This window comes from Artibeus jamaicensis, unplaced genomic scaffold, assembly GCF_021234435.1.
Source record: "Artibeus jamaicensis isolate MK-2021 breed Jamaican fruit bat unplaced genomic scaffold, CSHL_Jam_final scaffold_916, whole genome shotgun sequence".
Classification (NCBI taxonomy): domain Eukaryota; kingdom Metazoa; phylum Chordata; class Mammalia; order Chiroptera; family Phyllostomidae; genus Artibeus; species Artibeus jamaicensis.
This window is the reverse complement of record NW_026522059.1, coordinates 28,911,306-28,935,411: the sequence shown is the minus strand read 5'-3', so window position 1 is coordinate 28,935,411 and position 24,106 is coordinate 28,911,306. Positions and strand designations below refer to the sequence as shown.

Genomic DNA, 24,106 nt, shown 5'->3' with positions numbered 1-24,106 from the left:
TGACCCTGAGAGCCAGACCCTGCAGGGGAAGACGCGTCTGAGACACAGGTGTGCGGTTCACCCGGCCCCCCAGGGCTCCCCTGGGAGGGGCTGGGGCTGTGTTCAGTCTGCCAACAGTAAACAGGCAGACACACGCCTCGCCTCCAGAGCAGTTAGGAAGGGACAGGACACCCAAATCCCTCCTGAAGTATTTGGGGGTGAACACCCATAATGTACACCACTTACTTTCAAATGATATAGCCACACAAAATAAAAGGAGAGAAAGAGAGAGGGTGGCGGGGGGGGGGGAGAGAAGAGGTGTTTTACAAAGTTAACAACTGATGAATCTCCAAGTGAAGGACATATGGTGTTTATTGTCCTACTCTTCTTAATTTTCTATGGGTTGGAAAATTTTCAAAGTAAGAAGTTGAAAAAGGTGCTTTACAGACTCAATGAAATTCTAGAGAACATGTATTGATTTTAAACAAGTTAAAAGGGGAAGTGATAACAAGAAAAGAAATAAAAGTAAGAAATAAGCTGGCTGAGCCAAGGAAAGATAATCCGGAGGAAAAACAAACCCATTGTACAACTTAAAACCAAATGTAGACACTGGGAAAAACACACGGTGTGACAGAAAATGACTAGAAATGAAAATTATCACAGAGAAAATGGCAGATATGGGAGACAGAACATTCGAGGAAGCTCACATAGGATGCCGTGCATTCGGTCTCACATCCATTTGGTGTTTACTCAGCACCTGCTAACCATTAGGTCTGCTGTCAGAAATTAACTTCCCTGTGCTGAAATCTAGATGGCAGGGCTGCACCAGCTCTGGAGCCCTGGTGTGGAATCCACTCCTTGCTTCTCCCAATTTCCGGTGGCAGCTGGCACATCCTCGGTTTATGGTTCAGTCACTCCTGCCTGTCTCCGTGGTGGCCACGCTGCCCTCTCCTCTTCCGTGCGAAATCTCCCTGTGCCTCCCTCTTATGTAAAGATACATGGAAGGGCATTTAGGGTCCACCCAGATAGGCCTGGACCATTTCCCACCTCAAGACTTCTAACTAAATCACATCATCAGTAGAAGGAGTGCCCTGAAGGGCCTTGAAAGAGAAGCTGTCAGAGTAGCTGGACGGAGAGGCAGGCAGTAGGCATGGATCTGTAGGTGGGGCCATGAGAACAAGGTCTCTGAACCAGAGAAGGCAGGTCCGGAGTTGACTCTGGGAGACTCTTCCTGGCTGTAGTGTGGAGGGTGGACTGGCAGGGGGCAAGAACGGGGTGGGGGGTGGGGGGGAGTACTTGGGAGCTCAGAGAAGTGGGGGCAGTGAGGAGAGTTCATTACAATGGGGCCATAAAGAAACAATATTCACAGCAGCAAGAGTTGGAGACCATCCTTACCACTAATCTTCCCCTTGTCTGTAATTCAGTTGTTTACAACATTAACCCAAGCTGTGGTAGAACTATAATCCCATTTGTGGAGGAGAAGAAAACATTTCATTCAGGAACAGATTTTTCATTTGGTACTGTGGCTACTGTATGCTGTAAGGTTATTGACTTTCCATCCTGAGAAGGTCTCACGACTCTGAACCCGAATCTGGAGATTTAAAACCTGCAGACAAGGCCAGGGCTGCCTAAGAGGGCATTGGTGCCCTTCACAGCTGTGCCACGCCAGGCCTCTGGTCAACCCGAAAACCCAGGCAGACGAGCCTGACACATTGCTTTCCCATACAGTGAAGAACTAGTACACATTCTTCCTTTGGCTTGGGAATGCATTTACTTTCATAATTGTATGTTCGCACATTTTTACAATGGTATGTTTTTAAAAAACTGAACTCCATTGAGGGTAAGCCTTTCCAAACTTACTAAGAAGCCACCATGTTGTGTTTTTTTTTTTTTTTTTGCTCTTGAGAAATTTAAGTTTTAGCAGAACAAATTAATGGAAAAAGTAATACATTTAATGACACATACTTTGGGGGCTTTTAACACTTTGCTAAAAGAAAGAGCAGCAATAGGCAAAAAGGTGAGATAATCAGTTCAGGAAGTCTTAAACTTGGTTCTACTACAAAACAAGTTAACCCTATACAATATTGGAGAGGGAATATTCGAAACAAAGACAGACATTCTGAACCCAAAGGACGCTACTGATTGCATACAGATCAACATAAGCAAGCTCCCATAACTTTCAAATTGTACAAGAACATATTCATAATCATAATTTTAAAAGTACGTAATCTTTTGTTTCCAAAGAAGCAGGCTGCAGGTGGCCTTTTGCAGGGCCAGCCCAGGGTTGAGAGGGGGCTTCCTAGCCTGAAGCTGGACACTTGTGACTGGCTCAGTGACAAGTCTTTCCCCCTCCTGTCAGGTTTCTGGAGTGCATGTCCCTTCTGAAAACACTGCGTGCCTTGAACTCTGGCTATATTTGACCAGATCCGCCCCTCTGGAGACTGAACTCTGTTGTTCATGCCAGGCCCCAGCCACTAGGGAAAATGCTGCCTTGATGTTGGGGCGGGGGGTGGGTCATGCCATTGCCACTCACTGACAGACCTCTGCCAGAGACTCCTGCAGCCCGCACCAACCACCAGACCAGATCTGTCTGACATCAAGTTCAAATTTCCTACAACTCTCAAGCATTGCCATTTGGACTCTTCATTGCCTTTAAAGGGCCAGTCCTCACGGCCAAGATAATATCTCCTATTTCAAAGCCCCCCATTCCTGGCAAAATCCTCACACTCTCCTACTCCGGCAGCCAAGTTCCAACACACCTCATGGTCAGCCCACACAGGACACCCGCAGGACTCATCAGTGGTGATTGTGATTTGGATCTGCAAGTATATTTCATAAGAATAATAAAATGTTCTACATGTAATGCAGTTTTCTCTTTTTTATGGCCATGGCAGCTGCTTGCAACTCGAGATCTGCTTGTACCAAGTGCACAGAGACTACACATTTCTCCACTGTGAGGACTCACACCGCCATGTCCAAAGGTCTATTCCAAAATTTCCACTTCTTCTTCAGCTCTCTAATTTATAATTACATAACTATACCCAGTTTGTCCTGGAAGCTTAACAAAGACAGTTATCAGATAGTATAAGAGAGAGCAGCTTCACACCAGTCCTTCATTTGTTGCTTTCAAGTATTTCTAAAGCATTCTCTCTCCCCCCTACATTATGTCAGTATGTGATGTACAGGACCTGGCAGAAGTAAGGCCTGCTTGAGTGTGGTCGGTAGGGTAATAATACGGGTGTAATAATTTATAGTTTTAATTTGAACATTTCACTTAAAATGTCATATGGTGTGCTTGAGTGTGATAGATACTGTTATGTTACAGAATCACAGGCTTATGATTTTGTAATAAAAAATTTAGTAATAAAAATGCATTATTTGTGCAGGACGCTGTCTATAGCTACACTTTGAGGACACAGTCCACATTTCCTGATGTCTTTGATATCACTGCTCCGCTGAGAAGTTATGACTTTTATCGAGTGGAATGCTGGCTGCATTCAGGCCCTTACTGTTGACGAGCTGATCAAGCTTAATGTGGGCTGTGACCAGAGGGAACACGGGCAGCTGTCTCCCAAACAGCCCGGAAAAATCCAAACTCTGCAAGTGCAGAGCCCAAAGGAATAAAAAAACACCCAGAATTCACAGGACTCACCTTGAACTTGAGTGAGATAATGGCAATACTAGGTGGCTTTTAGGACTCTTACACAGCACTGCACTCACATACCACAGCTATTTCACCTAGATCCAGCACACGGTTAGAAGGTTCCTACCTCCTAAAGGGGTGGGTGTTGGTGGTAAAGAAACGGATAAGCAGGTAGAGGTACAATAGGGACTGAGCCAGGGACACTGCCTTTGTCAGTTGCTCCCCTTTGACTTCTCCATCAGTGGGAAAGACAAGAGAAGTTCTTTGGGGGAGGTGGGTGGGGGCGTAAGTCTAGAATTTAAAAATAAGTAGCTGCTTAGAGATGATGTTAGTAGAAATGTTTCAGAACTTGATCCTGTAAGTTTTGGAGGCGATGATGGCTCAGGTCCCGCCTACAAAGACAAGGCAGGCTGAATAGAGAGCTGCGTTTCGGGCTGCTCATGTGAGACGGGATGCAGGAAGGAAAGGTCCTGGGGGAGCTGGGACGGTGTTAGCCTGAGAGCTGCCCAAGGAGACAGTAACCCAAAGGTGGGGGAACCAAGCTCACCTGGTGGGCACTGCACTGGGGCCACACAGCACCCCCTTCTTTTGGTTGCAGGACCTTCTTTTATCCAGCCCTTTCCCCAGGGAGGCTATGTTCTTTGGGGACACCATGCCCAGTAACTCTAGCCATGGTGACCGGTATGGGAAAGGACATGGACCTAACCTCTTCCAATTAGACTAAAGCCCATGTAATTTCTTTGGTTGAGAAAGCCAAGCTTTCCCTCCTGGAAGTGACAGGGAAAATGTAGGGCAGAGTAGTGAGCCTATAACAGTGGAATCGACCACCCTGAGGAACAAAAGTTGAAGAGAAGAGGGAGAAACTGAGTGAACACCATGTTGTTAGAGCCTCTGAATCAAAGCTATGGGAACCCAGAGTTCTTCTGGCCTTTTACGACGCCCTGACTCCATTTCTTTTATTAATTAAGCCAGTAAGTGTTAGGTTTTAGATTTTCTGTGACTTGCAAATGAAGCCTCTTAACTTACAAAGCATTCTTGGTAGGAAAGCCAAGGTCAAAGGCCAGAAGAAAGAGGGACTCCTATCGTAGGCTAAAGAAGTCGGGCCAGTGGTCCAAGTTCCTGAAAGGAGAAAACAGTTTGAGAGGTGCAAAGAAGGTGACTTAGGGAACCACTACTGAGTGTGTAGGCAGGCAGCAGAACTCTGTGTGGCCTGCCAAGGCCAGGGTGGGTCTCTGAGAAGTCATGCCAGGACAAATACAACCTTCTGTGAAGTATGGAGCTCATAACTAAACATATCTAGCTGTGCTGGGAGTGACCAAGGTTCCAGGCGGGTGACAAGGTGAGGCCAATGTTTCACAGGTGTGCACATGATGAGAGCTATGTGGAGGCACCTGCCGGTCCCCAGGCAGTTAGGATACTCTCATGAATCAGGATAAATGGGGTGAAAGGCTCTAACTTTATGTAAAATTAAGTCTGTCAGAGAAAAGATGGGGGTAGGGGTGGGTTATAAAAGGTATAAACTAAATAGAGCACATATTGGATTTTTAGGAAAAAATAAAACAAGCTAAAATAGTGGCATCCAAGCCTTAATGTTAATACTGAGCCTTCCCAGGCTAGGGGTGCTGGTCTTGCTGGTGGGCTAAAAACCACAGTGTCTGCAGATGTGATCCCACCACTGCCACCAGAAACTCTGTCAGCTGTTCCCACGTCCTCGACCCAGAAGCCAAGAGAGTGACAGGAGACATGGGAAGAATCCTTGCCCTCGTACTTCCACATACCAAGTGTTCCAGTTAGAAAACTGATGCGATTAGGAAGCGTTCTGGGTATGGATATATTTGGAGAGTGAAAGTGAGACAAACATCAAAGGGAGTGAGGAAGCCACGAGATAAAGAGAAATCAGTGGTTTTAGAGTAAAGAAAGGTTACTTCAAATAACTGATACGATTTCTCTTATTTGCATTTGTAATGAGCTAACTCCAATGACTAGTTAGAAGTACTATATATTTAATGGCACTTCCTGTAAGATAGGTTGCCTGTAACACTACTAATCACCACTGTTTATTGAGCGCTCTCTATGCACCTGGCACTTGGCTATTTGACATACGATGTATTGTCTTATTTTATTTCTACACCCACCCTACAGGTGCGTAGTGTGATTGTCATTGCCATTGCAACAGAGAAAGCCACACTTTGGGGAAAATAAGAAACATGGCAACACATCCAGTAAAAAGGCTGAGCTTTTAAATTTTAAAACTGCACTATACAAGAACTAAAAGGACATTTTAGTGAATTTCCCCTAAAAGGACAATTTAGGGGAATTTCATCCTTTCCATGGTAGGCTCTCAAATGCCAATTGGAACAATCACCCACCTTCATTTAAAAATTGTTTTTAAAATTCTCATAAGCAAAAAAGTAAATATGGATTACCATTTCCCACACTTTCTGGGTAAAACATGCAAAATGAACAGTTTTAGCAATGCTAATGTTAGTGTTAAGCTTTTTAAAATGGTAGAATAGACACAGACAACTGAAAGGAGAAAGCTATAGATGAACAAAATGAATTGTTATAAGGCAAACACCCTTATAACACCGTCCAGGTCAGGAAACAGAAGCTGGGTGCCCACCGAAGCCCTTCCTGTGCCCCATCAGGTCTCGTCCTCTCCTATCCCCCAGGGAAACACTGGCCTGACTTTGTGGCCATCGCTTTGTTGCTTTTCCTTACAGTTTTAGCACCCAAGTCTGGGTCCCCAAACACTGAAAGCTGTCTTTTATCCTGATGGAACTGTTAGGAACTGTTTTTTGGTTTTTACCTTATTTGGAAACGCAGACACAGCCACATACAGCAGCGCCTCATTTGCATGTTCTGGAGTCTGGGAAGCCTGACTACCGGAAGCCCTCCTACAAACGGACCTTGAGAGCTTGTGTGGCGGTTCTAACAGTGGAGCAGCCACTCGTACACCCATGACCATGACCAAAGGCAGCTTCCAGAGGCGCGCATCTGGGCCGGTGAGGGAGGAGGGGGAAGGGGACACCCGCCTAGCCAGCCAACCAGCCAAATCAACCCTGATGAGTATAATGAGGATGAGAAAGAGGAAGAAGCTGAAGAGCAGAATGTGACTGGAGAGGAAGAGGAGGATGAAGAAGATCTTGGTGAAGACAAAAGGGGTCAGAAAAGAAAACGAGAACCTGAAGATGAGGGAGAGGAAGATGATTCCTATTGTGATTTGATTGTTTTTACCTGTATACCCCAAATCCCACCCCCGAAACACTGCTGTGGAAATGAGGGGGGAAAAGTGTACTGGGGGCTGCGGGGGAGAGGGGGGGCGGGGGGGGTGGAATAAAATACTATTTTTATTGCCACTTAAAAAGAAATCAACCCTTGCAATCAACGGGGTGACAGATGTCACAACCAGATCACCCTCACATCCTAAGTCTATTTGAATCCACAGGTTCTCCTTCCATTCATTTTTCTCCCTTCGTTTTTCTTGTTAAAATGATTTAGGAAGAAGCTGACACGTAAACCTATATACACCGGCAAAGTTGCCCATAGCCTGATTTTTGCTGATGGTATCATAAAGAGGATACCAGATGGATTTAAATGCAAACACCTGGTCTGCCAAATTCACAAGAGCATTAAGACTGTTCCTCTAATAAGGACCACAGGATTATCATTATTACAAAAACTTTGATAGAGTTGCTTTAACTCTATTTAGACTCTACTTCTATTTAGAAACAGTCAATCTGTTTCTTCCTTCCCTCTGCTTACTGTCTTCTACATATGCGTGCATCTCACAGAGTATCAGGAAGAGGGAATGTGCCATGTCACAAAGACAAAGAGGGCAAAAAAAAACCCCAATATGCATAAACGAAACAAAAAAGGGATTTTTCTTGGGAAGGAAATGAAGAGGTTCCACAAACCTCTACCTGATCCTTTGGTTATACGTAAGTTTTAGCACTTTTCTTTCTTTAAGGGACAAGTCTGAGGCAGCTACTAGCAAAACAGAGGTAGATGGAGGTAAAGCAAAATCAATAAAAGGGCAACAGGAAACTCAATACGCTCTTTCTTCCGAACAGTGAGAGGAGCCCTATTCATTTCCCCCTCACATGTATTCTTTTCATTCCCCCACCACATTCTTTTCAAGCCCTAGTTTCTAAGCAATGGCCTGCAGGCATGGAATAAAAATAGTTCTGCAGTTAAACCTACTTACTGTAAGAACTCGGGGCAAGTTATTTAACACAAGTTTCCTTACGTGAACAGTGAGGATAATATGTACCTTACGACGTTGTTGGGGGCTCCAGTGAGATAATAGCTATAAAGTGTCACACAGTAAATGCATAACAAATGTCAGCCTCTTTGCCTGGCCTCTTCCTTGCCAAATTGTATCAATTTTCCTTTAAATGTGTTGACTTTAAAAATTCAAGCCATTGAAAATCAAAAGTTCACATAAAGGACATCAAAAATTCCAAACTTTCATTTCACCCTATGCAGAATAAACCTTTTGACCATGTCCTTGTGAACTTATATATTTAGCAATGTGCTATGCACAAACTTAAAGAACCAGCAGCAAAACTCTGCCTCCCCCTTAAAACCTTGCTGGTTTGGAATTTATTCAACCAGATAGCAAGAGGGAGCCTGGAAATCTATTCCAACCCGAATTTTACAGGTAAAGAAAGTGAAGCTCAGAGTGACTTGCCCAAGTCCACTAGTGTAACTAGTACACCAGTTAATGGCAAAGAATAGACAACAACTTCTAACACTGGTTGCAAGTTGCCCACAGAGGTCAGTAGGTCGAAGAGATGAGAGGAAAGAGAGAGGCTTCCGTGGGGAGCCCAGCTGTGCTCCAGCTCAGTTACGTGGGAAAGAGGGCCGAGCATTGCTAGAACTTCTAATATTTACAGAGATCCTGGAAACTTGAGACTTCATAAATAATCCACTCAGTTTTAAAGGTTGGCAATGCATTAAACATTTTCTAAACCCCTCTTTAGGTCTAATGGGCTGGATTTGGTCTACAGCTGGCCAATTTGAGGCCTCTGCATCCTGCGAACCCTAATTTAAATGTCGTTTATTTAATTTGCTTTCTCAAACTCCCTGCTCAAAAAACCTTCAATGGTTCCCCACTTTCTATAACATAAAACCGAACTCCTTAGCCAGCCCTTCAAGGCAATCAATCGATGATGATATTGAAGACCCCAAACTATATTTCTACCTTACGATCAGTCTCCATCTTCCAGGGTGACCAGAATGGCCACTGACTTCTGTTCTAGGTCCAGAAATGCCCAGGTCACATGGGATGCCCCTTGGTCCCCAGACCTTTCCTTTTCATGGAATGCCAACCATCTGTGTGCTCCTTCAGTGAAAGTCTGTCTATATTTAAGTGTCTCACTCAACTACAGCCTCTCCCCAGCACATCCCTTATGGTGCTGGTTAAAAGCCACCTTCCTCTGAGTTTCCATAGGACTTTATGTCACTCATAGGACACCTACCGCATACTTGTTGTGGAGTTACCTGTATCTTTCATGTCCCCAAGCACCTAATAAAGTTCCTGGAAAGAAGGCGTTTGGGTCTGAAGACTACAGTTAAACCCCTCTTTATCCACATTGTGGTTTCAGTTACCGGCCATTCACTGAGGTCTGAAAATATTCCAGAAATAACTTGTAAGTGTGAAATTTCATGCAGTCTGAGTAGCCCGAAGATACTGCAGGCCTTTCCGATCCCCCACCTGGGACATGAATCACCGGTCTGTCCCACACATCCATGCTGCAGAAGCTCCCTGCCCGGTAGTCTGGCTCCCTACCCTGAATCCTGGGTCAGTCACCTGGGTTACTGGATGGACTGCTGCAGTATCACAGCGCTGTGTCCAGTCACCTTTATTTTACCTAACAATGTCCCTGATGTGTAAGAGTAATGCTGACAATTTGCAAGAGCCAAAGAGAAGCCATAAAGTGCTTCCTTCGAGTGAAAAGGTGAAAGTTCTCAACTTAAAGAAAGTCAAAAAACTCGTGGGTTGAGGTTGCCAAGCTCTATAGTAAGAATAAATCTTCTATTCACGATAGTGTGAAGGAAGAAAAAGAAACTCATGGTATTTTGCTGCCGTACCTCAAAATGCAAAAGTTACGGCCACAGAGCATTTAAATGCATAGTTAGGATGGAAAAGGCATTAAATTTGTAGGTGGAAGAGATGGACAGAAAATGTGTTCCGACTGATGACAACATGTTGTGCCTGAAAGCACTGAGCCTCTGCAAAGACTCAAGGGAGGCCCTGGAACGTGGGACCGTGAGCCACTTATTTCAAGAGACAGTCATGATATTTTGAGGAAATGACCAAAACTACATAATTTTTAATACAGTATGTTGATACAATTGTTCTATTTTGTTATGTTATTGTTAATCTCTTACTATGCCTAATTTATGCCTTAAACTGTATCATAGGCATGTATATACAGGAAAAAATATACTATATGTAGGGTTTGGTACTATCTGTGGTTTGAGGCATCCACTGGGGGTCTTGGAACATGTCCCCAGAGGGGACACTATGGTATGTTGAATATCCTCACAGTGCTTTGTACAAAGCAGGGGGCTCAATAACCATCTCAGAAACGTTATCCTTTTACACTGAAAACTGGTGAGTTGAATATACAGAAAATATTTTTGTAGGATTCTATGGCATCTGTACATTTACAGGCAGACTCCTGAGTGAAGCAGAAGGGGCAAAGGCCGCACTTCCCGGGGTCCCTAAACCATTCTCCCTGCTACCACTTTCCCCTCTACTCCCTACTTTCTACTTGTTTTGAGATTCCCTCCTTTGGAATACTCCCATCTTTGCCTCAGATAACATTGATTCTATGAGGCCACTGTTGAATATTCATCTCTTACATAAAAGTGTTTCAGGGCAGTGGGTCTTTCTCTGTGAGTCAGGTTAATTTATTAGATCTGATGGTTATCAGTTGGCAAGGCCCACGGAGCTGGGATATCAGGGAACAGACACTGTCCAAATAGTTAAGTTGCTGTAAAGCTGATGAAAAGCCTGGCCATCAACCAAGGGTAATTCTGAGAATGGGAATCCTAAACTTTTATCTCACATTTTGTTTTTCTTCAGCCACCCCCATTTTCAGCCTCCTATTTTCAGTTACTGCCAAAAAAAAAAAAAAAAAAAAAGAAAAAGAAAAAAAGAAAAATTAAACTCCATTTAATTTTTACTGGCCTGGTCAGCACTAGAGGCATTCAATAAACTGTTTGCTGAATGACTTTTTAAAAATCAACTTTTACTTTTGATTAAAAAACAAATGCAATTACTAAAAGGGTAAGAGATGACAGTCTTACAAGTCAGCCTGAATTTGCACAATAATAGGAAAAGTCGATGTGGTCTTACCTCACACTAGCTATAACTCACATGTCAGCTGAGTAATTTCAATTAGCATATTCTGGACTGACCCTTCCTAACCTTTATGAATAAATTGTGAAAGACAAGTCAAGTTTTGCAAATGAAATCCTCACATTTATGTCACATGATAATCTGAATTCAGGTCTCAAAGAGCCAGGACAACTTTGAATTCTAGGAAACACTCAAGGAAAACAATGGCACACATTTCCACTGTGAAAACAATGGTTTCTCCTGTTTTGAACGATGCCGTGGGAGGCCACATCTACTTACCACTCTAAGTTCCTGACCAAAAGAGAAAAATTCATTCTTCAATTTTTATTAGCAGGGTTCCTAGTATAAGCACATTATAATATCATATAAGCTCACAACATATACTAGCACTAGCCTAACACTTACTCAAATAGCTTCCCATAAAAAGGAATTTTCTCTGTAACTCCTGTGGGTGGAAGAAAGGAGAAATGGAATAGTTTCCCAACCGGGGGAGCAAGAGGCTCTGGGCCCCCATATTTGTCCTATTTTAGCATATGTTGTGGTCAGACTTAAGGCAATAGTTTCCCCTCTGTAGAAAACTAAGGTGGACATGCTTACTTTGTCTTTACATAAATCATCTTGGGTTAAATGTTTGAAACAGAATTTTAACATTTCAAGTGACATTCAAAACCCTTTTTATCCATAAAAGGATTTTGGACATTTGTTCATTGGTTAGAAACCCCACAACAAATATTTTATGGTTATATTGTTGCAAAATAAAAAGGCCTGTGGATTTGGTAAAGAACCCGATCGAAGTGACACAGTAGGGTGGCCTGGAATGCAGGTATCAAGATCCCTCGCCTTCACCAGAAAGATAACAAAAGCAGCTAGAGGAAGGGCCGTCGGAGGTCTTTTTCTGATCTTCAATCAAACCCGTACTGAAAGGGCAGCCCTGGTCCTCCAGTTTCCTTTGATGTCCTTAAGTGTATATTTCCAGTGTAAACTGGAATTATTTAGGCTGACAACGTTTTCCCAAAGGGCCAGTGAGGTTTAGCCGCGCTCCTCGCGCGGAAATGCAGGAGCTGCACCGAGGCAGCGGGAACACACACGCTCAGGCAGAGCATCTGCGCAGTGGTGACATCTGGTTGCTCTTAATGAGTTCCCTGCTTCCGAGAGGGTGGTGTCACTGTTTTTAACTGTAAAGTGATCCTGGGGGGGAAATGTGGACATAGGAGATTCACCCCACGCTCCCAGACTCCTGGGAGAACAGGGCAAATTCAGGCCGGAGAGGCGGGCTTGTTCGGGGCCAGGAGGCCCAGGAGTGACCCCGCAGAGGTCAGGGCCGCAGACCTGCGCGCCCCACCCCGGGGGACTGACGCCCGGGAGCGGAAGCCCGGGGACCCCCGCTCGGCCAAAGGAGGGGCAGTTAAGTCAGCGAGCGCGGACACCGGGCCGGCTCGTCCCACGTGCACCGCCCGCCCGGCGTCTCTGCTGGTGGGCGCGAGGACGGCCGGGGAGCGGGAGGCGCCGCGGGCCCGCGCCCGTCCGCGCCGGGCGGCGGGGCGGTGGCCCTTACCTGGTTCCTGCGGTACCACTCGCGCGACAGGGAGCCGTTGCCGGCGCCCGGCGCCCCGTACGTGAAGTTCTGGGGCAGCCCGTCCAGGGCGGCCGAGGCGGCGTCCCCGGGGCCTCCGAGCGCCCGCGCCGCCATTAGGTCTCGCTCCCGGCGCTCGGGCTCCGGCTCGGCCGCCCCGCGGCCCGGATGCTCCGCGAGGCTCCGGGAGGAGGCGCGCCCCGCCGAGGCCGCGCCCGGGCCCCGCCGCGGCCACTTCCTGCTCGACGCCGGGGCCGGACCCGCGCCCCGGGCCACCCGGCTCCCGCCCGCGCGCGGCCGCAGGTGCGCCTCTCGCCCTGCCCCGCCCGGCGCCGCGCGGCCTCGCTCCTCCCGCGCCAGGTGCCCGCGGGGAGCCCCGCCGTCTGCGGCCTCGAGGGACGGCCCTGCCCGCTCCACATCCCCCGCCAGTGCCTCGGGCAGGTCCACGCTGCCCCGGACTCGCCACCGCGCCGGCCTGCGCCGGTGGTGTCCGCACCTGTCAGGGCGACAGTGTGGTCATCGCCAAGTACCCTGCCAGCCCTTCTAGCGGGCGCTTAGTCACTGTGTTGAGGCGACTGGGAGTGAAAGGAGACGCAGGCCATTCCAAAGCAAGCTACCTTTGCTTGCCTGTACCTGGCAATTCCAGCTCTCCATTGCCTACATAGTGTGCCTCACCTGTATTTTGAAATTGTTCGCATATGGAAACGTAATGAGTTCCAGAAAATATTGTAAGCAAGCCGAGAAGGAAGATTCTCTAGGTTAAACTCAATGCCAACACTGGCTAGATCCTTCCTGGAATAAAGGAGAGAACCTCCAGGGGTAGCTGGAGGACCCCAACCTGTGCTTGGGGTTGGATAGGGCTTCCTTCCAAAGCAATCAGAAGGACTTGCTGAAAGGTTGCCAGCTACTGGATGCAGGAATTTAGGATGAAAGATAAGTGTGTTGTTAATGGTCTTAAGGAACTCTAACCAGATGGTTGCCGGTATTCAATTCTGCTGTGTTATAATACTCTAAAGGATCTGCAAGGTTTCTCTCACCTTTGGAATGTAATGATCCTACATTGTTAACCCCTAGTGCTGGAACTTGCCTTTGTTTATTTGCTTACAGAGAGCTGAGATTCTTCTTCTATAGTGTGCTTTGACTGCCACAACTTCAGGAGAGAGAGGCATATCCTAGAAAAGAGGATGGCTGCCTAACGGGGAACAGAAGGAATGTGCAAATGAGTGAAGAAAATGGGAAAGAGTCATTTCAGACACAGAAGAAACAAGACAAGTCATCTCAGAAGTTGTAGGATTTCTTGCTTGAGCACGCCAAGTGTTTGGCAAGCCGTTCATATGGTAGATAGTTCCACTTGTAAGAGGCTGGTTTATTTCGAATAAACATCTGAAAGAAGAGTGCCTATTTTGAGTATTTTCTATACATCACATGCATTTGTGTTGGTGATTTTATTCATGCTTCTCGGTTGCAATGCCTTGGGGTTCAAGAAACAGAACAGCTAAGTTAAAGTGGCTTCAACAACAAGCGTCTGTTATCTCTGGAGGGTGGGGAATGTGGCTATTTGTGGTTCTATGATGCCCTCATTTCCATCTTTTCGCTCTGCCATCCCCGAGGTGTTGGCCTTGTCCCTTTTCATGGTGGCAGCTGCAGGCATTACAGGCAAGCATGACCACATTTAGAAAGGAAGTGGGCATTTCTTTTCGTGCGTCTTTTTATTACAGAGGAAAACCTTTCTCAGAACCCTCCCAGCAGCCTTCCCTCTCAGGTCTCATTAACCAGGACTGGGTCACATGTACATGTGTTACCTGCAAGGGAAGCTGGGAAAATGGCTCGGGCGTTTCCAACCTTCCGAGAGGGAAGTGAGCTCTGCTGGTAGGGAAGAACAGGGGTGCAGAGGGAGGGCGCCCCCAGCAGAGCCGGGAACGGCCACTCTAGTATATTCTATCTGCCAAATTGTGACTAGTCAGTCATACAGTATCAAGCAAAATAATAAATGGATCAGGTTTCTTTACTGTTAAAAATGCTTCCAAACCTCCCCACTGATGCAATGAAGTCCACACTTCTTAAGCCTGGCATATTTGAGAGCCTTTAGGATCTGGCCCCCACACTCTGCTATACTCAGCTCATTCCCATTTTATTTTTTTAATTAAAACAATATTTTCAGGTTCTTGGATTTGTTTAAAAATCTCTCATGCTAGAGAAAGACAGCACTTGGTGCAGAATAGGTATGATGTGCAGCCCGTGACGCACTGTTTGTTCTCCGGATTCCAGGAAGCCGCTGCAGTTGCTCTGGCTGTCCTAGCAAGTGGGGGGGTGGCTGAAACAAAGACTTCGTGACCAGGGTTCCTTCCCACACAGTTCACAAGGAGGCGGCAGCAAGAGCGGTGTGAGCTATTTTGGTCCCAGCAGTGTAGGCAGAGCTGGAGGCTGTTCAGGACTTTGGGATGGCTCTGCCTCTTGCTGGGGTTTCTTCAGGGGGTGTCCTGTTCACTGCAGAGGATGCCAAGCGCCTTTGATCGACATCCTGTCCTCAGCGCTGGAAAGATGGAGGTCTGTCTTCCTCGGTTAATTCAAAGAATTCTATTCTGGTGCCACATCATTTGAAGCTGGGCTTCGTGGTGAACTCAGAGAGCGGGGTTACATTTTGCCCACCTTGCCTGGGATCACCTCTTGCAGCATCCACACAATAGATGTGTTTATTGAAATTCATCTTCAGTGTGAATCAGTCAATACTCATTTCATTAATGATGAGTGTCCAAGGGCAAAGGTAGTTATTATGATAAATATTAATTCAGATATCTCACTTCATATACAAAAGCCAACTTCAGGCTATATGCTTTAAGGAGAAAAGCAAAACTTTAAACATTTTAGAATAGCATGATATGATTTCTACAGTGGATATTTTGAACAGTGTTAAAATGCAGATGTTACAGGCAGACTGTCTGGGTTCAAATCCTGACTCCAGTGCTTATTTGCTGTGTGACCTTGATCGAGTTGCTTAATTTCTCTGTGCCTTTCTTCCATCATCTGTGAAAGGGAGATCATGAGTGCTGAAACAGAGAAGGTAGTCAGTAAGTCCTGGCCTTTACTATGTATGACTTTAGGATAGGGAAAGATTCCTTAAACAAACAAACAAACAAACAAAAAATACAAACCACAGAGGAAAATTGATACATGCAATTAAATGAAATTAGGGCTTTTATACAACAATAGAGTACAAAGTATGAAAAGATAAATCACAAACTGAGAACATTTATTTGTCACACATAGACTGATAAAGGATTCACATCCAGAAATATATAAGTAACTCCTTAGGAGTCTGAAAAAGTGGCATTTCAAAGACATGTTAACCTAGTCACACAAAAACATCAGACAGGACTCTCTTATGGCAAAGATAAGCCTTTTACTAAAGGAGTTGTAGGCCTGGGGCATGACCACCCACCATGACCCACCACATCAGGAATCCAGGATCAGATCACCCTATGCGATTACTCTGAGTTAGGTCTATTACAGCACCGCCCCCTTTATTTGGTCCACACTCAGGTCCCAGGTTCATAAAGCTAAAGGGAAGGTGGCAGATTGATTACTGTTCCCAGTCCTTGGTGTTCTCGGTGCAGGGATGTCTGCCTTATACATCCCTTCATTGCTGAGTGACTGCAGTGCAGTTCCTTTCACTAGAGGCATCTTCCTAGGGATACTGGGTTTGGCCACCTGGCTTGCTTTGGAAATGGGGGCAGAGCAACAATAGGACAGTTCTGGGCCAAGACCTTAAGAGGTATCCTTCTTACTCCGTGCTCCTGTGCTCCATCCTGAAAAAAGTATGCTGCAACCAGCCACTGGTCCAGAGAGAATGCAGAAACCTGTGGAACACACCTCAAGCTAATCCTTGCCACACCTGACATGTATGCCCACAGACAAGAAAGTAAATATTGGTTGTTACAAGCCCCTGAGATTTTGAGAGTATCGCACAGCAATGCCGATAGATTAAGAGCATTCCCAAGCAGCTTCATTTTGAGAATCCTGGTGAAAGACTCTGACTGGCCTGCTATGGGACATGTGACCCAGTCCAGGATCAGTCACTGAGGATAGTGATTTGGTACCATGAGTGACCCTCCTGGGTCACATGCCCACTTCGTTCAGGGAGGAGGGAGTCAGTTACCAAGGTGAGGAGAAGGAAAGCTGAGTAGACAAAAGCAATAGGTAATATTGTGGAGAACCTGCATAGAGCAGTGCCACAGAAATGGGCAGGAGAGAGGAGCAAAAATGAGGGTGTGTTGAATAATGCCATCGACAGCAGAAAGGACAGCGAGGCAAGAAATAATACATGTAGGTTGGCTTTGGCAATAATGACGAATAAAGGTCACAGGTGATTTTTTTCTCTGAACAGTTTCAGCTAAGTGTTGGAGTGACTGCCAGGCTATGGTTAATGATAATATTTCAATAAATTCAAATTCACTATAGGAATGTTAGTTTTTTTTAAAAACGACCTTAGATAAGGAACAGGTTAGGCGTTTGATCTATTTCCTCATCACTTTGAAGCCACAGGAGGCTTTGGGAAGGGGATTGTGGGAGATGAGTGTTGAGGAGGGGGAGCTCCCTGGAGGGTGGAGCCGAGCTGAAGGTGGAGCACCGTCCTGGGGTGACCCTTGGCCCGCAGCAAAGGGAATCGCTTCTTTGGGAACCCTGTGAACAAGAAGATGGGATCCAAGCCACAAAGAATTTAAAAGAGCCGGGTTTAGGGAGAGGTCACAAGGGTGGGGAGAGAGGTCAGGGAAGGAGAGAACTTATAAGACTAGCTGGTCTCAGGCCTGGAGAACCAAAAACAGAGCCAGCTCTGGACACGAGCATTCGATGAACACCATGTTAATGCAGTGTCCTTCCCTTTTAGGACACTGACCTTTTCTCGACTTCTTGAGAGACCGCTCTTCTTCTCCTTCCCCTGTCCTTCTCATTTTGTCCCTCCTGCCTTTACTGCTGTCGGGCCGTGTAGGACTTCCCAGGGCGGTGTCCCACCCAGCGGGGCCTCCCCAAACAGCATCCTGGCATCTCCCTCTACCTCATCTTTGATCATGCTGTCTTACGTCTCATTCTTTTGCTTTCTGCTTTCAAAGAGGCCTCTGGGAATGAATCCATCCCAAACACTAATATAATAGATATTCTTCTGCATTATTTGCCTTTCAAATGGGCTTTCCTGGTAACATGACATTGTGTCCCCAGGAGTTATTTTGTCAATGGAGGGAGAATTTGGGCAGATGGAAGTGGGCATGCAAAACTGTCCCTCAGATTTTACCACGTAACAGGTTTGTCACTGATGAGGCTGGTCCTGAACTGTAGGAGGTACTGAGGGAGGTTCAATAACAATCTCACTGTCAGGAATAAAGTTTTTAATTTTTGGTGTCAACACAACAGGTTTTAGACATGATAGCTAAACAAAAGTGCCCCAGAGTGAGAAATAGAGGGTCAGACAAATGGCCACATACCTGAGGTCAAGAGGCTGCAACCCCATCCTGGTATTTCCTCTCCTTCCACTTCACAGTCACAGATATTCTTCCATCTGTTACTTTACTTGATCCTCACAAAAGCTTTGTGAGGTAGGCAAAGCATTTGTGTTTCACAGAAGCATTTTTCAAACCTGCATTTTTTAAAAAGCAAAAGGAAAAGTTTCCACTCGGAGAATCTGGGTTACTTATCTAGCATTCGCTGCTGCTGTGTGGGGTCAGGACCACCGCTGCTCAGTTCAGACAGTGTGTGTGGGTGGGTCAGCGCCCAGCGCTCTCCAGAGGAGCAGGGTGTGCACGCACATGCGAGGCCTGTCCGGAATGTATCCCACCATGTGCTATGGAAAACAGAGACATTTATTGAAGAAGATACAAGGTGCAAGAAACATTGTGCATAAGGCAATGATGCCTCAGTCCCCTTCAAAGTAGGCACCTTGGGACCCCACACAGTTCTCCCAGTTGACATCAGCTGGCCCATCATATTTTCCTGAATCTCATCGATGGTCTGAAACCTCTTCCCTTTGCAAGGTGATTTTAGTTTTGGGAAAAGCCAGAAATTGCGGGGTGCCAAATCTGGGCTGTAGGAGGACTAAGTCAACTGGGTGATTTGATGTTTCACCAAAAAAGTCTGCATGAGACATGATGCATAAGCAGGCATGTTGTTGTCATGAAGCTGCCAATCACCAGTTGCCCATAGCTGTGGCCTTCTGAGTCATCCAAATGGTTTCTGTGCAGGGATATTCAAACTTAACACAAAATTTGATGTAGATTCATTACTCTACTCAGTCAGTCATTTTAAATGTGACAGTCACACAGTGCACATGCTCACTCTACCATGTCTGCCGACCCCACTGGCTAGTACAGTGAAGTCATCATTGTTCATGTGTGTGCATTCCAGTCCACTCTCCTTGGCTGCCAGGTTACATCAATGTTGCACAAACCTTTCTCATTATATTAACAATGGCTGGGCTTTTTTCAGACAGAGTTCATACACGTATATTTCTCTCTCTCTCTCTCAGAGACTGAGAAGTCTGGTAATCCACAGCCAGCAAGCTGGAGATCCAGGAGAGCTGGTGGTGTACTTCTAGTCCTCCAAAGACCTGAGAACCAGAAAGGTGATGGTGTAAGTCCTAGTCTAAAAGCTGGCTGGAGACCCAAGAAGAGTCAATTTTTCTGTTCAAGTTTAAAAAAGGAAGAGGCCAATGTGTAGCTCAATAGTCAAACAGTAGAAAGTGGCTCTAACTCAGTCTTTTGTTTTACTCAGACCTTCAACTGATTGCACGCGGCCTACCCACGTTAAGGGGATCAATCTGCTTCACTGGGTCTAACAATTCAAATGTCAATCTCATCTAGAAACACCCTCACAGACACACCTAGAGTAATGTTTGACTAAATACCTGGGCGCCCTGTGGCTCAGTCAAGTTGACACATAAAATTAACCATCCCAGGGTGCTCCTCAAGGAAGAAAGTTAGAGTTGATCTTGTTTTGCACTTAATATTGATGAAATGGCTTACAAAGCCAGAGGGGACACATATGGTGGGCAAGAGTTTCAGGGACATAAATGTGATCTTTTCTATCCTTTTTCTTTGGCCGGGAGTTTGATCTCCACAGCAATCCAATTTGTTCTGTAGGTTTCTGTGACCTTTTTATCTGAATAGAATTTATTTTCTATCTTTCTCCTCTTCTGCTCCTTTTTGTCCATCATCATGATCATTACCACTGTCATTCTGATCACCAGCATGCAAGGGTTGCTGAATGCCTGGGGCACAGTTGGCTCCTCACAGGGAAGGAGTTTGTAATTCACAAGGGAGACTCGAGACCTGCACTGTGCTTTGAATGACAGACTTCCAGTTTGGGAGACAGAACAGGTACATAAAGAGATAAAGGAGTGTAAACAAAGTGAGGACAAGATAATGAAGTGCTAACTGCAGAAGGATATTAATCTTAGATTCCAGAAAAAGGGCCAATTAGCAGGCTGAGTATGGTCTAGAGAAGCTTCAAGTAAGTTGTTATCTGTGGGCAGGGCCCGAGGGAAAAATGCTACTGAAACAAGTGTCGGGAAGAAGAGAGACTGTGTCAGGAGTAGAGAGTACCCCGGACAAGAGCGACAGGGGCAAGTGTGAGTGCCGGGACTGGCAGGGCACAGTGGCTTGGTGGCCACCTGCGCCCTGTGCCCAACTGAATTGCTTGATGCCTGGAGGGCAGCATCCAGAAATGGGCTGAGGCCCAGATTTCTAATTAAAATTATTTTACTGTGCGGGAAAATTTCCAGGACCAGTGCAGTGTCACCTGCGTCTTCCCCCAAACGGGACTTCGTACACTTGCCTAGCTGGTCGCTGCTGTTCTACTAAGTTACTACATGGGCGTCCTCTGAAAAAAAATCTTCTGGATTTGCACATGATTTAAAGAATGAAAAGCAGCCTGCACGTTCGAGTGTGTGAGTTATAGTGGTGTTTCTACCCTGTTTGTCCTGTTTATCTTGGAGCACAGCATGAGTATGCCCTCGATTATGGAGAAAGCAGGGGCTGGCCTGGTACTCGTCTCTCTGGGTCCTGCTCAGTGCCCACGCAAGGTGGGCTTTTCAGGAGGGCTTGTGGGCACATGGCACCTGCATGTGCAAGTGTTGCCACCTGTCAGCCAATAGTTTTCTTGCTCCCCTAACACTTAAGGGGAGAGACAGAGACCCCAGAAAGCACCAGTCCCTCCCCCTAAAATGTCTTGGGGTACCTGATATTCTCCAGTCACAGAAGGTTGGCTTTTACCTGGCAGACGCACTTAAAGATATGTACGCCATGGGCATTTTGAAGGGATGGAATGGTTAGAGAACTTGAAGTGCAGGAGAAGCAGGATTACAACTAAGCCTCACTTTACTAGCTGTGTGATCTTGTGCAGGTTGCTCCAGTTTTCTGGGATTCAGTTTCCTTGTTTGTATACAGACACACCTTGTTTCATTGCACTTTGCTGAGCTTGTGCTTTTTTTTTTTTTTTACAAATTGAAGCTCTGTGGCAGCCCTGTGTTTTGTAACATTAACATTTTAGTCTTAGCATTTTTAACAATCGAGGTATGTGCATTCATTTTAGGCGTAATGTTGCTGCACATTTAATAGACTGCAGTGTAGTGCAACTATGACTTTTATATGCACTGGGAAACTAGCAAAATTATGAGACTCACTTTACTACAATATCTGCTGTGTTGCCGTGGTCCGGAGCCCAACCCATGATGTCTCTGTAGTCTGCCTGCAACAGGAGTGACAAAACAGCAGCAAGATGGACACTCCTTGGGGCTATTGTGAGGATTAAATCTGTAAGTGTGCAGTCCTTAGGACAGTGGCCACATATAGTACATTTTCACAAACTGGAGGCATCAATGTGACTGCTCCTTTGCATTGGCAGGGGAGTGAAGGGCAGAGCATAGCTGTAGCAGTGGGGCACTGGATTCAGGCAGATCTGTGAGTTTCAATCTGGCCTTTGTTCCTAAGCAGCTGTGTGGCCTTGGGCAAGACATTTTACTTCTCCAAGCCTCAGTTTCTTCCTCTTTATGGGAATGCTAATAGTTCCTGCTTTGCAGGTTATTAAGGAAGATTCAGGGAAGCAGGCCCATGTCTGACACAGAACAAAGCAGTCAACAAATTTGATCAATAACAACCAACAAAACAGTCATTGTTGTGCTTTCTTCCACCATCCTCTTTCCCCCAGGCACAGCGGTTGTGGAAGGAACATCTGACTAACTGGGGACGGGGGTGAATCCTGTCGCTGGATAGCACCTTGATGAGGACAGGGCCATCTCTACCTGGTTTTCCTGTCGCTCGGATACCCAGCACAGTGCCACATAGTAGGCCCATTCCACCTGCTGCGTCAACAAACGCAGAGACCTCCTCTTAAGTCTAGACCTTCAGAGACCTCCTCTTAAGTCTAGACCTACACTGACCAACAAAAATATAATACAAGCCACATGTGGAATTTTACACGTCTTAGTAGCCACATTAAAATGACACAGGTGAGCTCTGGCTGGGGAGCTCAGTTGGTTGGAGCATCGTCCCAATTCACCATGGTCGCAGGCTCAATCCCCTGTCAGGGTGTGCACAAGAACCAACCAGTGAATACGTAAATAGGTGCAACAACAAATCAGTGGTTTTTCTCTATCTCTCTCCCCCTTCCTCTCTCTTTTGAAAATCAATAAATAAAAATAAAAGAAACAGGTGAAATTAATTTTGGCAATGTTTTTAACCCACTAATCCAAAATATTATCATTGCAACATGTAATCACTATACAATTATTGATTAGACATTACCTGTTTTTTACACCAAGTCTGAATCTGGTCCGTAATTTATACTGCAGCACATCTCCGTTCAGACCAGCACTTTGCTCGTGTTCCACAGCCTCGTGCGGCCAGCGCTGCCCTTGGGAAGCACGGCTCCAGGTCCCGAGAAAGTCAGATCAGGCTTCTCCTTCTATCCACCCTCAAAGCCACCCCGCAGTTCCACTTCCTGTCTGAGGGCCTCCTTCTTTCTCAGGTGACTGCCCTGGAGAACGACTTCTGGCTTCTTAGAAGACATATTCACCACCTACATGCATACGTTTTACACTTGCCTGTCTCACCAGAAAAACCACATCCGAATACCACACTGTATCTTCAACATCCATTCCACAATATGCACATATACAACAGAGAATTTTTCAAGGCACTTCTAAACTTATTATTTGAAGTATCAGCTATCATCAACTATCAACTGTTCGATAGTATTAACCATCAACCTCTCTTTCACAGACGTCTTTAAAGAACTTTACCCACGGTGATCTTGCCTCTACTCAACCCTGTCTGATAATTCATTTGTTCAGTCAATGTACTGAGTACCTACTATGCATAATGGAATTAGAAATATAAAAATGAGCAGGGAGGATACAATGGCTGCCCTTGGGAACCTTAAACTTGAGATGGATGGGCAGATGAGTAAGCAGAATTATTACACTGTGCAATGGGGGAACTGACTAAGTATTCTGGGAGTTAGGCAACTAACCTAACACAGGAGGGGGGCAGTAACACCTGAAGATCAAGTTGAAGGTGAGGTTTGAGGCTGTCTGGAAGAAGAGCATGGAAAAGGAGGAGAGCTTGCCCCTTGAGCAGAGAGCAGTCACATGTCCCAGAAGGCGCAGAGACTGGCAGGGGGCCTGCAAATCGCCACCTCCAGCTGGATTCTAGGAAGTCTGCATGTGTGGCTTGGATAGGGAAGGCAAGGGTTAACTGTAGTCAATAGTTTGGACTTCATTTAAATTCTATAGTAAAGATCCTGGAATCCTCAGCTCTGATTCTGATTCCTCATCTGCCTTCTTACTCTGCATTTCTAGCTGTTTACAGCCCATTTCCATTTTTTAGTTAAATTCAACATGCTCACAGTCACCTACCACCTTTGCTCCTCCACTAAATATTCCGAATGGTTCTCTGCCCTAATTTCTCTGTCTGTCATAAGGAGATCAGCGCAATCCTAGCCTCCTGCCATGGCCAAGACGTCTTTCACCCCTTCCACATCTTCGCTGCCGGTACCTGCGCTGCCACTAAATCTTGCTAATTTTTTGATGGAGTATAGGAACATTTTTGATTCAAGCATTTCCTGTTTTCTTTGAAGATAATTCATCACTCATTTTTCTATAATAGCTTTAAAATTTCACCAAGTCTATCTAAACTCCAAGTGGTATAACTTGTACTCCTTTAAGATATTATTTTGGAACAAAACAGCAGTTTTAAAAATCACATCAGATTATAAAGTAGGAAAATAATGTCAGCAGTCCAGAAAAGCCCCCAAGTAATATTTTTGGAAAAAAGAAAGCCCTTCATGTTTATTTTTGATTCTGTTTTCTTACATCTTAAAAAAAAAGTTCATCAACCTTCCTCCTGAAAGCATCAGGTTTTATTACCTACAAAGAAAATCCACAAACAGAGGTTTTTATTTGTCAAATCCTGTCCCTCCCTTTCTATACAAGCCGTTTCCTGGATACATTACCTGCATGTTCTCTCATACTAAAAAAATGTTCGACACTGTTTAA

At 45.6% G+C, this 24,106-nt stretch overlaps 1 protein-coding gene across 2 annotated transcripts in view; it reads right to left on the bottom strand.

Moving 5' to 3' along the window:
- The window catches only part of NIPAL2 (NIPA like domain containing 2), a 76,694-nt gene extending 63,754 nt beyond the window's left edge, over window positions 1-12,940 (bottom strand). The window contains exon 1 of one of the 2 annotated variants that reach the window (XM_037131107.2): window positions 12,550-12,940. In XM_037131107.2, coding sequence (XP_036987002.2) covers window positions 12,550-12,684 — 135 coding nt within the window. In that variant the 5' untranslated portion in view covers window positions 12,685-12,940. The remainder of the gene's footprint in view (window positions 1-12,549) is intronic. The other variant, XM_037131106.2, reaches the window with a different exon arrangement.
- Between the last annotated feature and the right edge of the window lie 11,166 nt (window positions 12,941-24,106).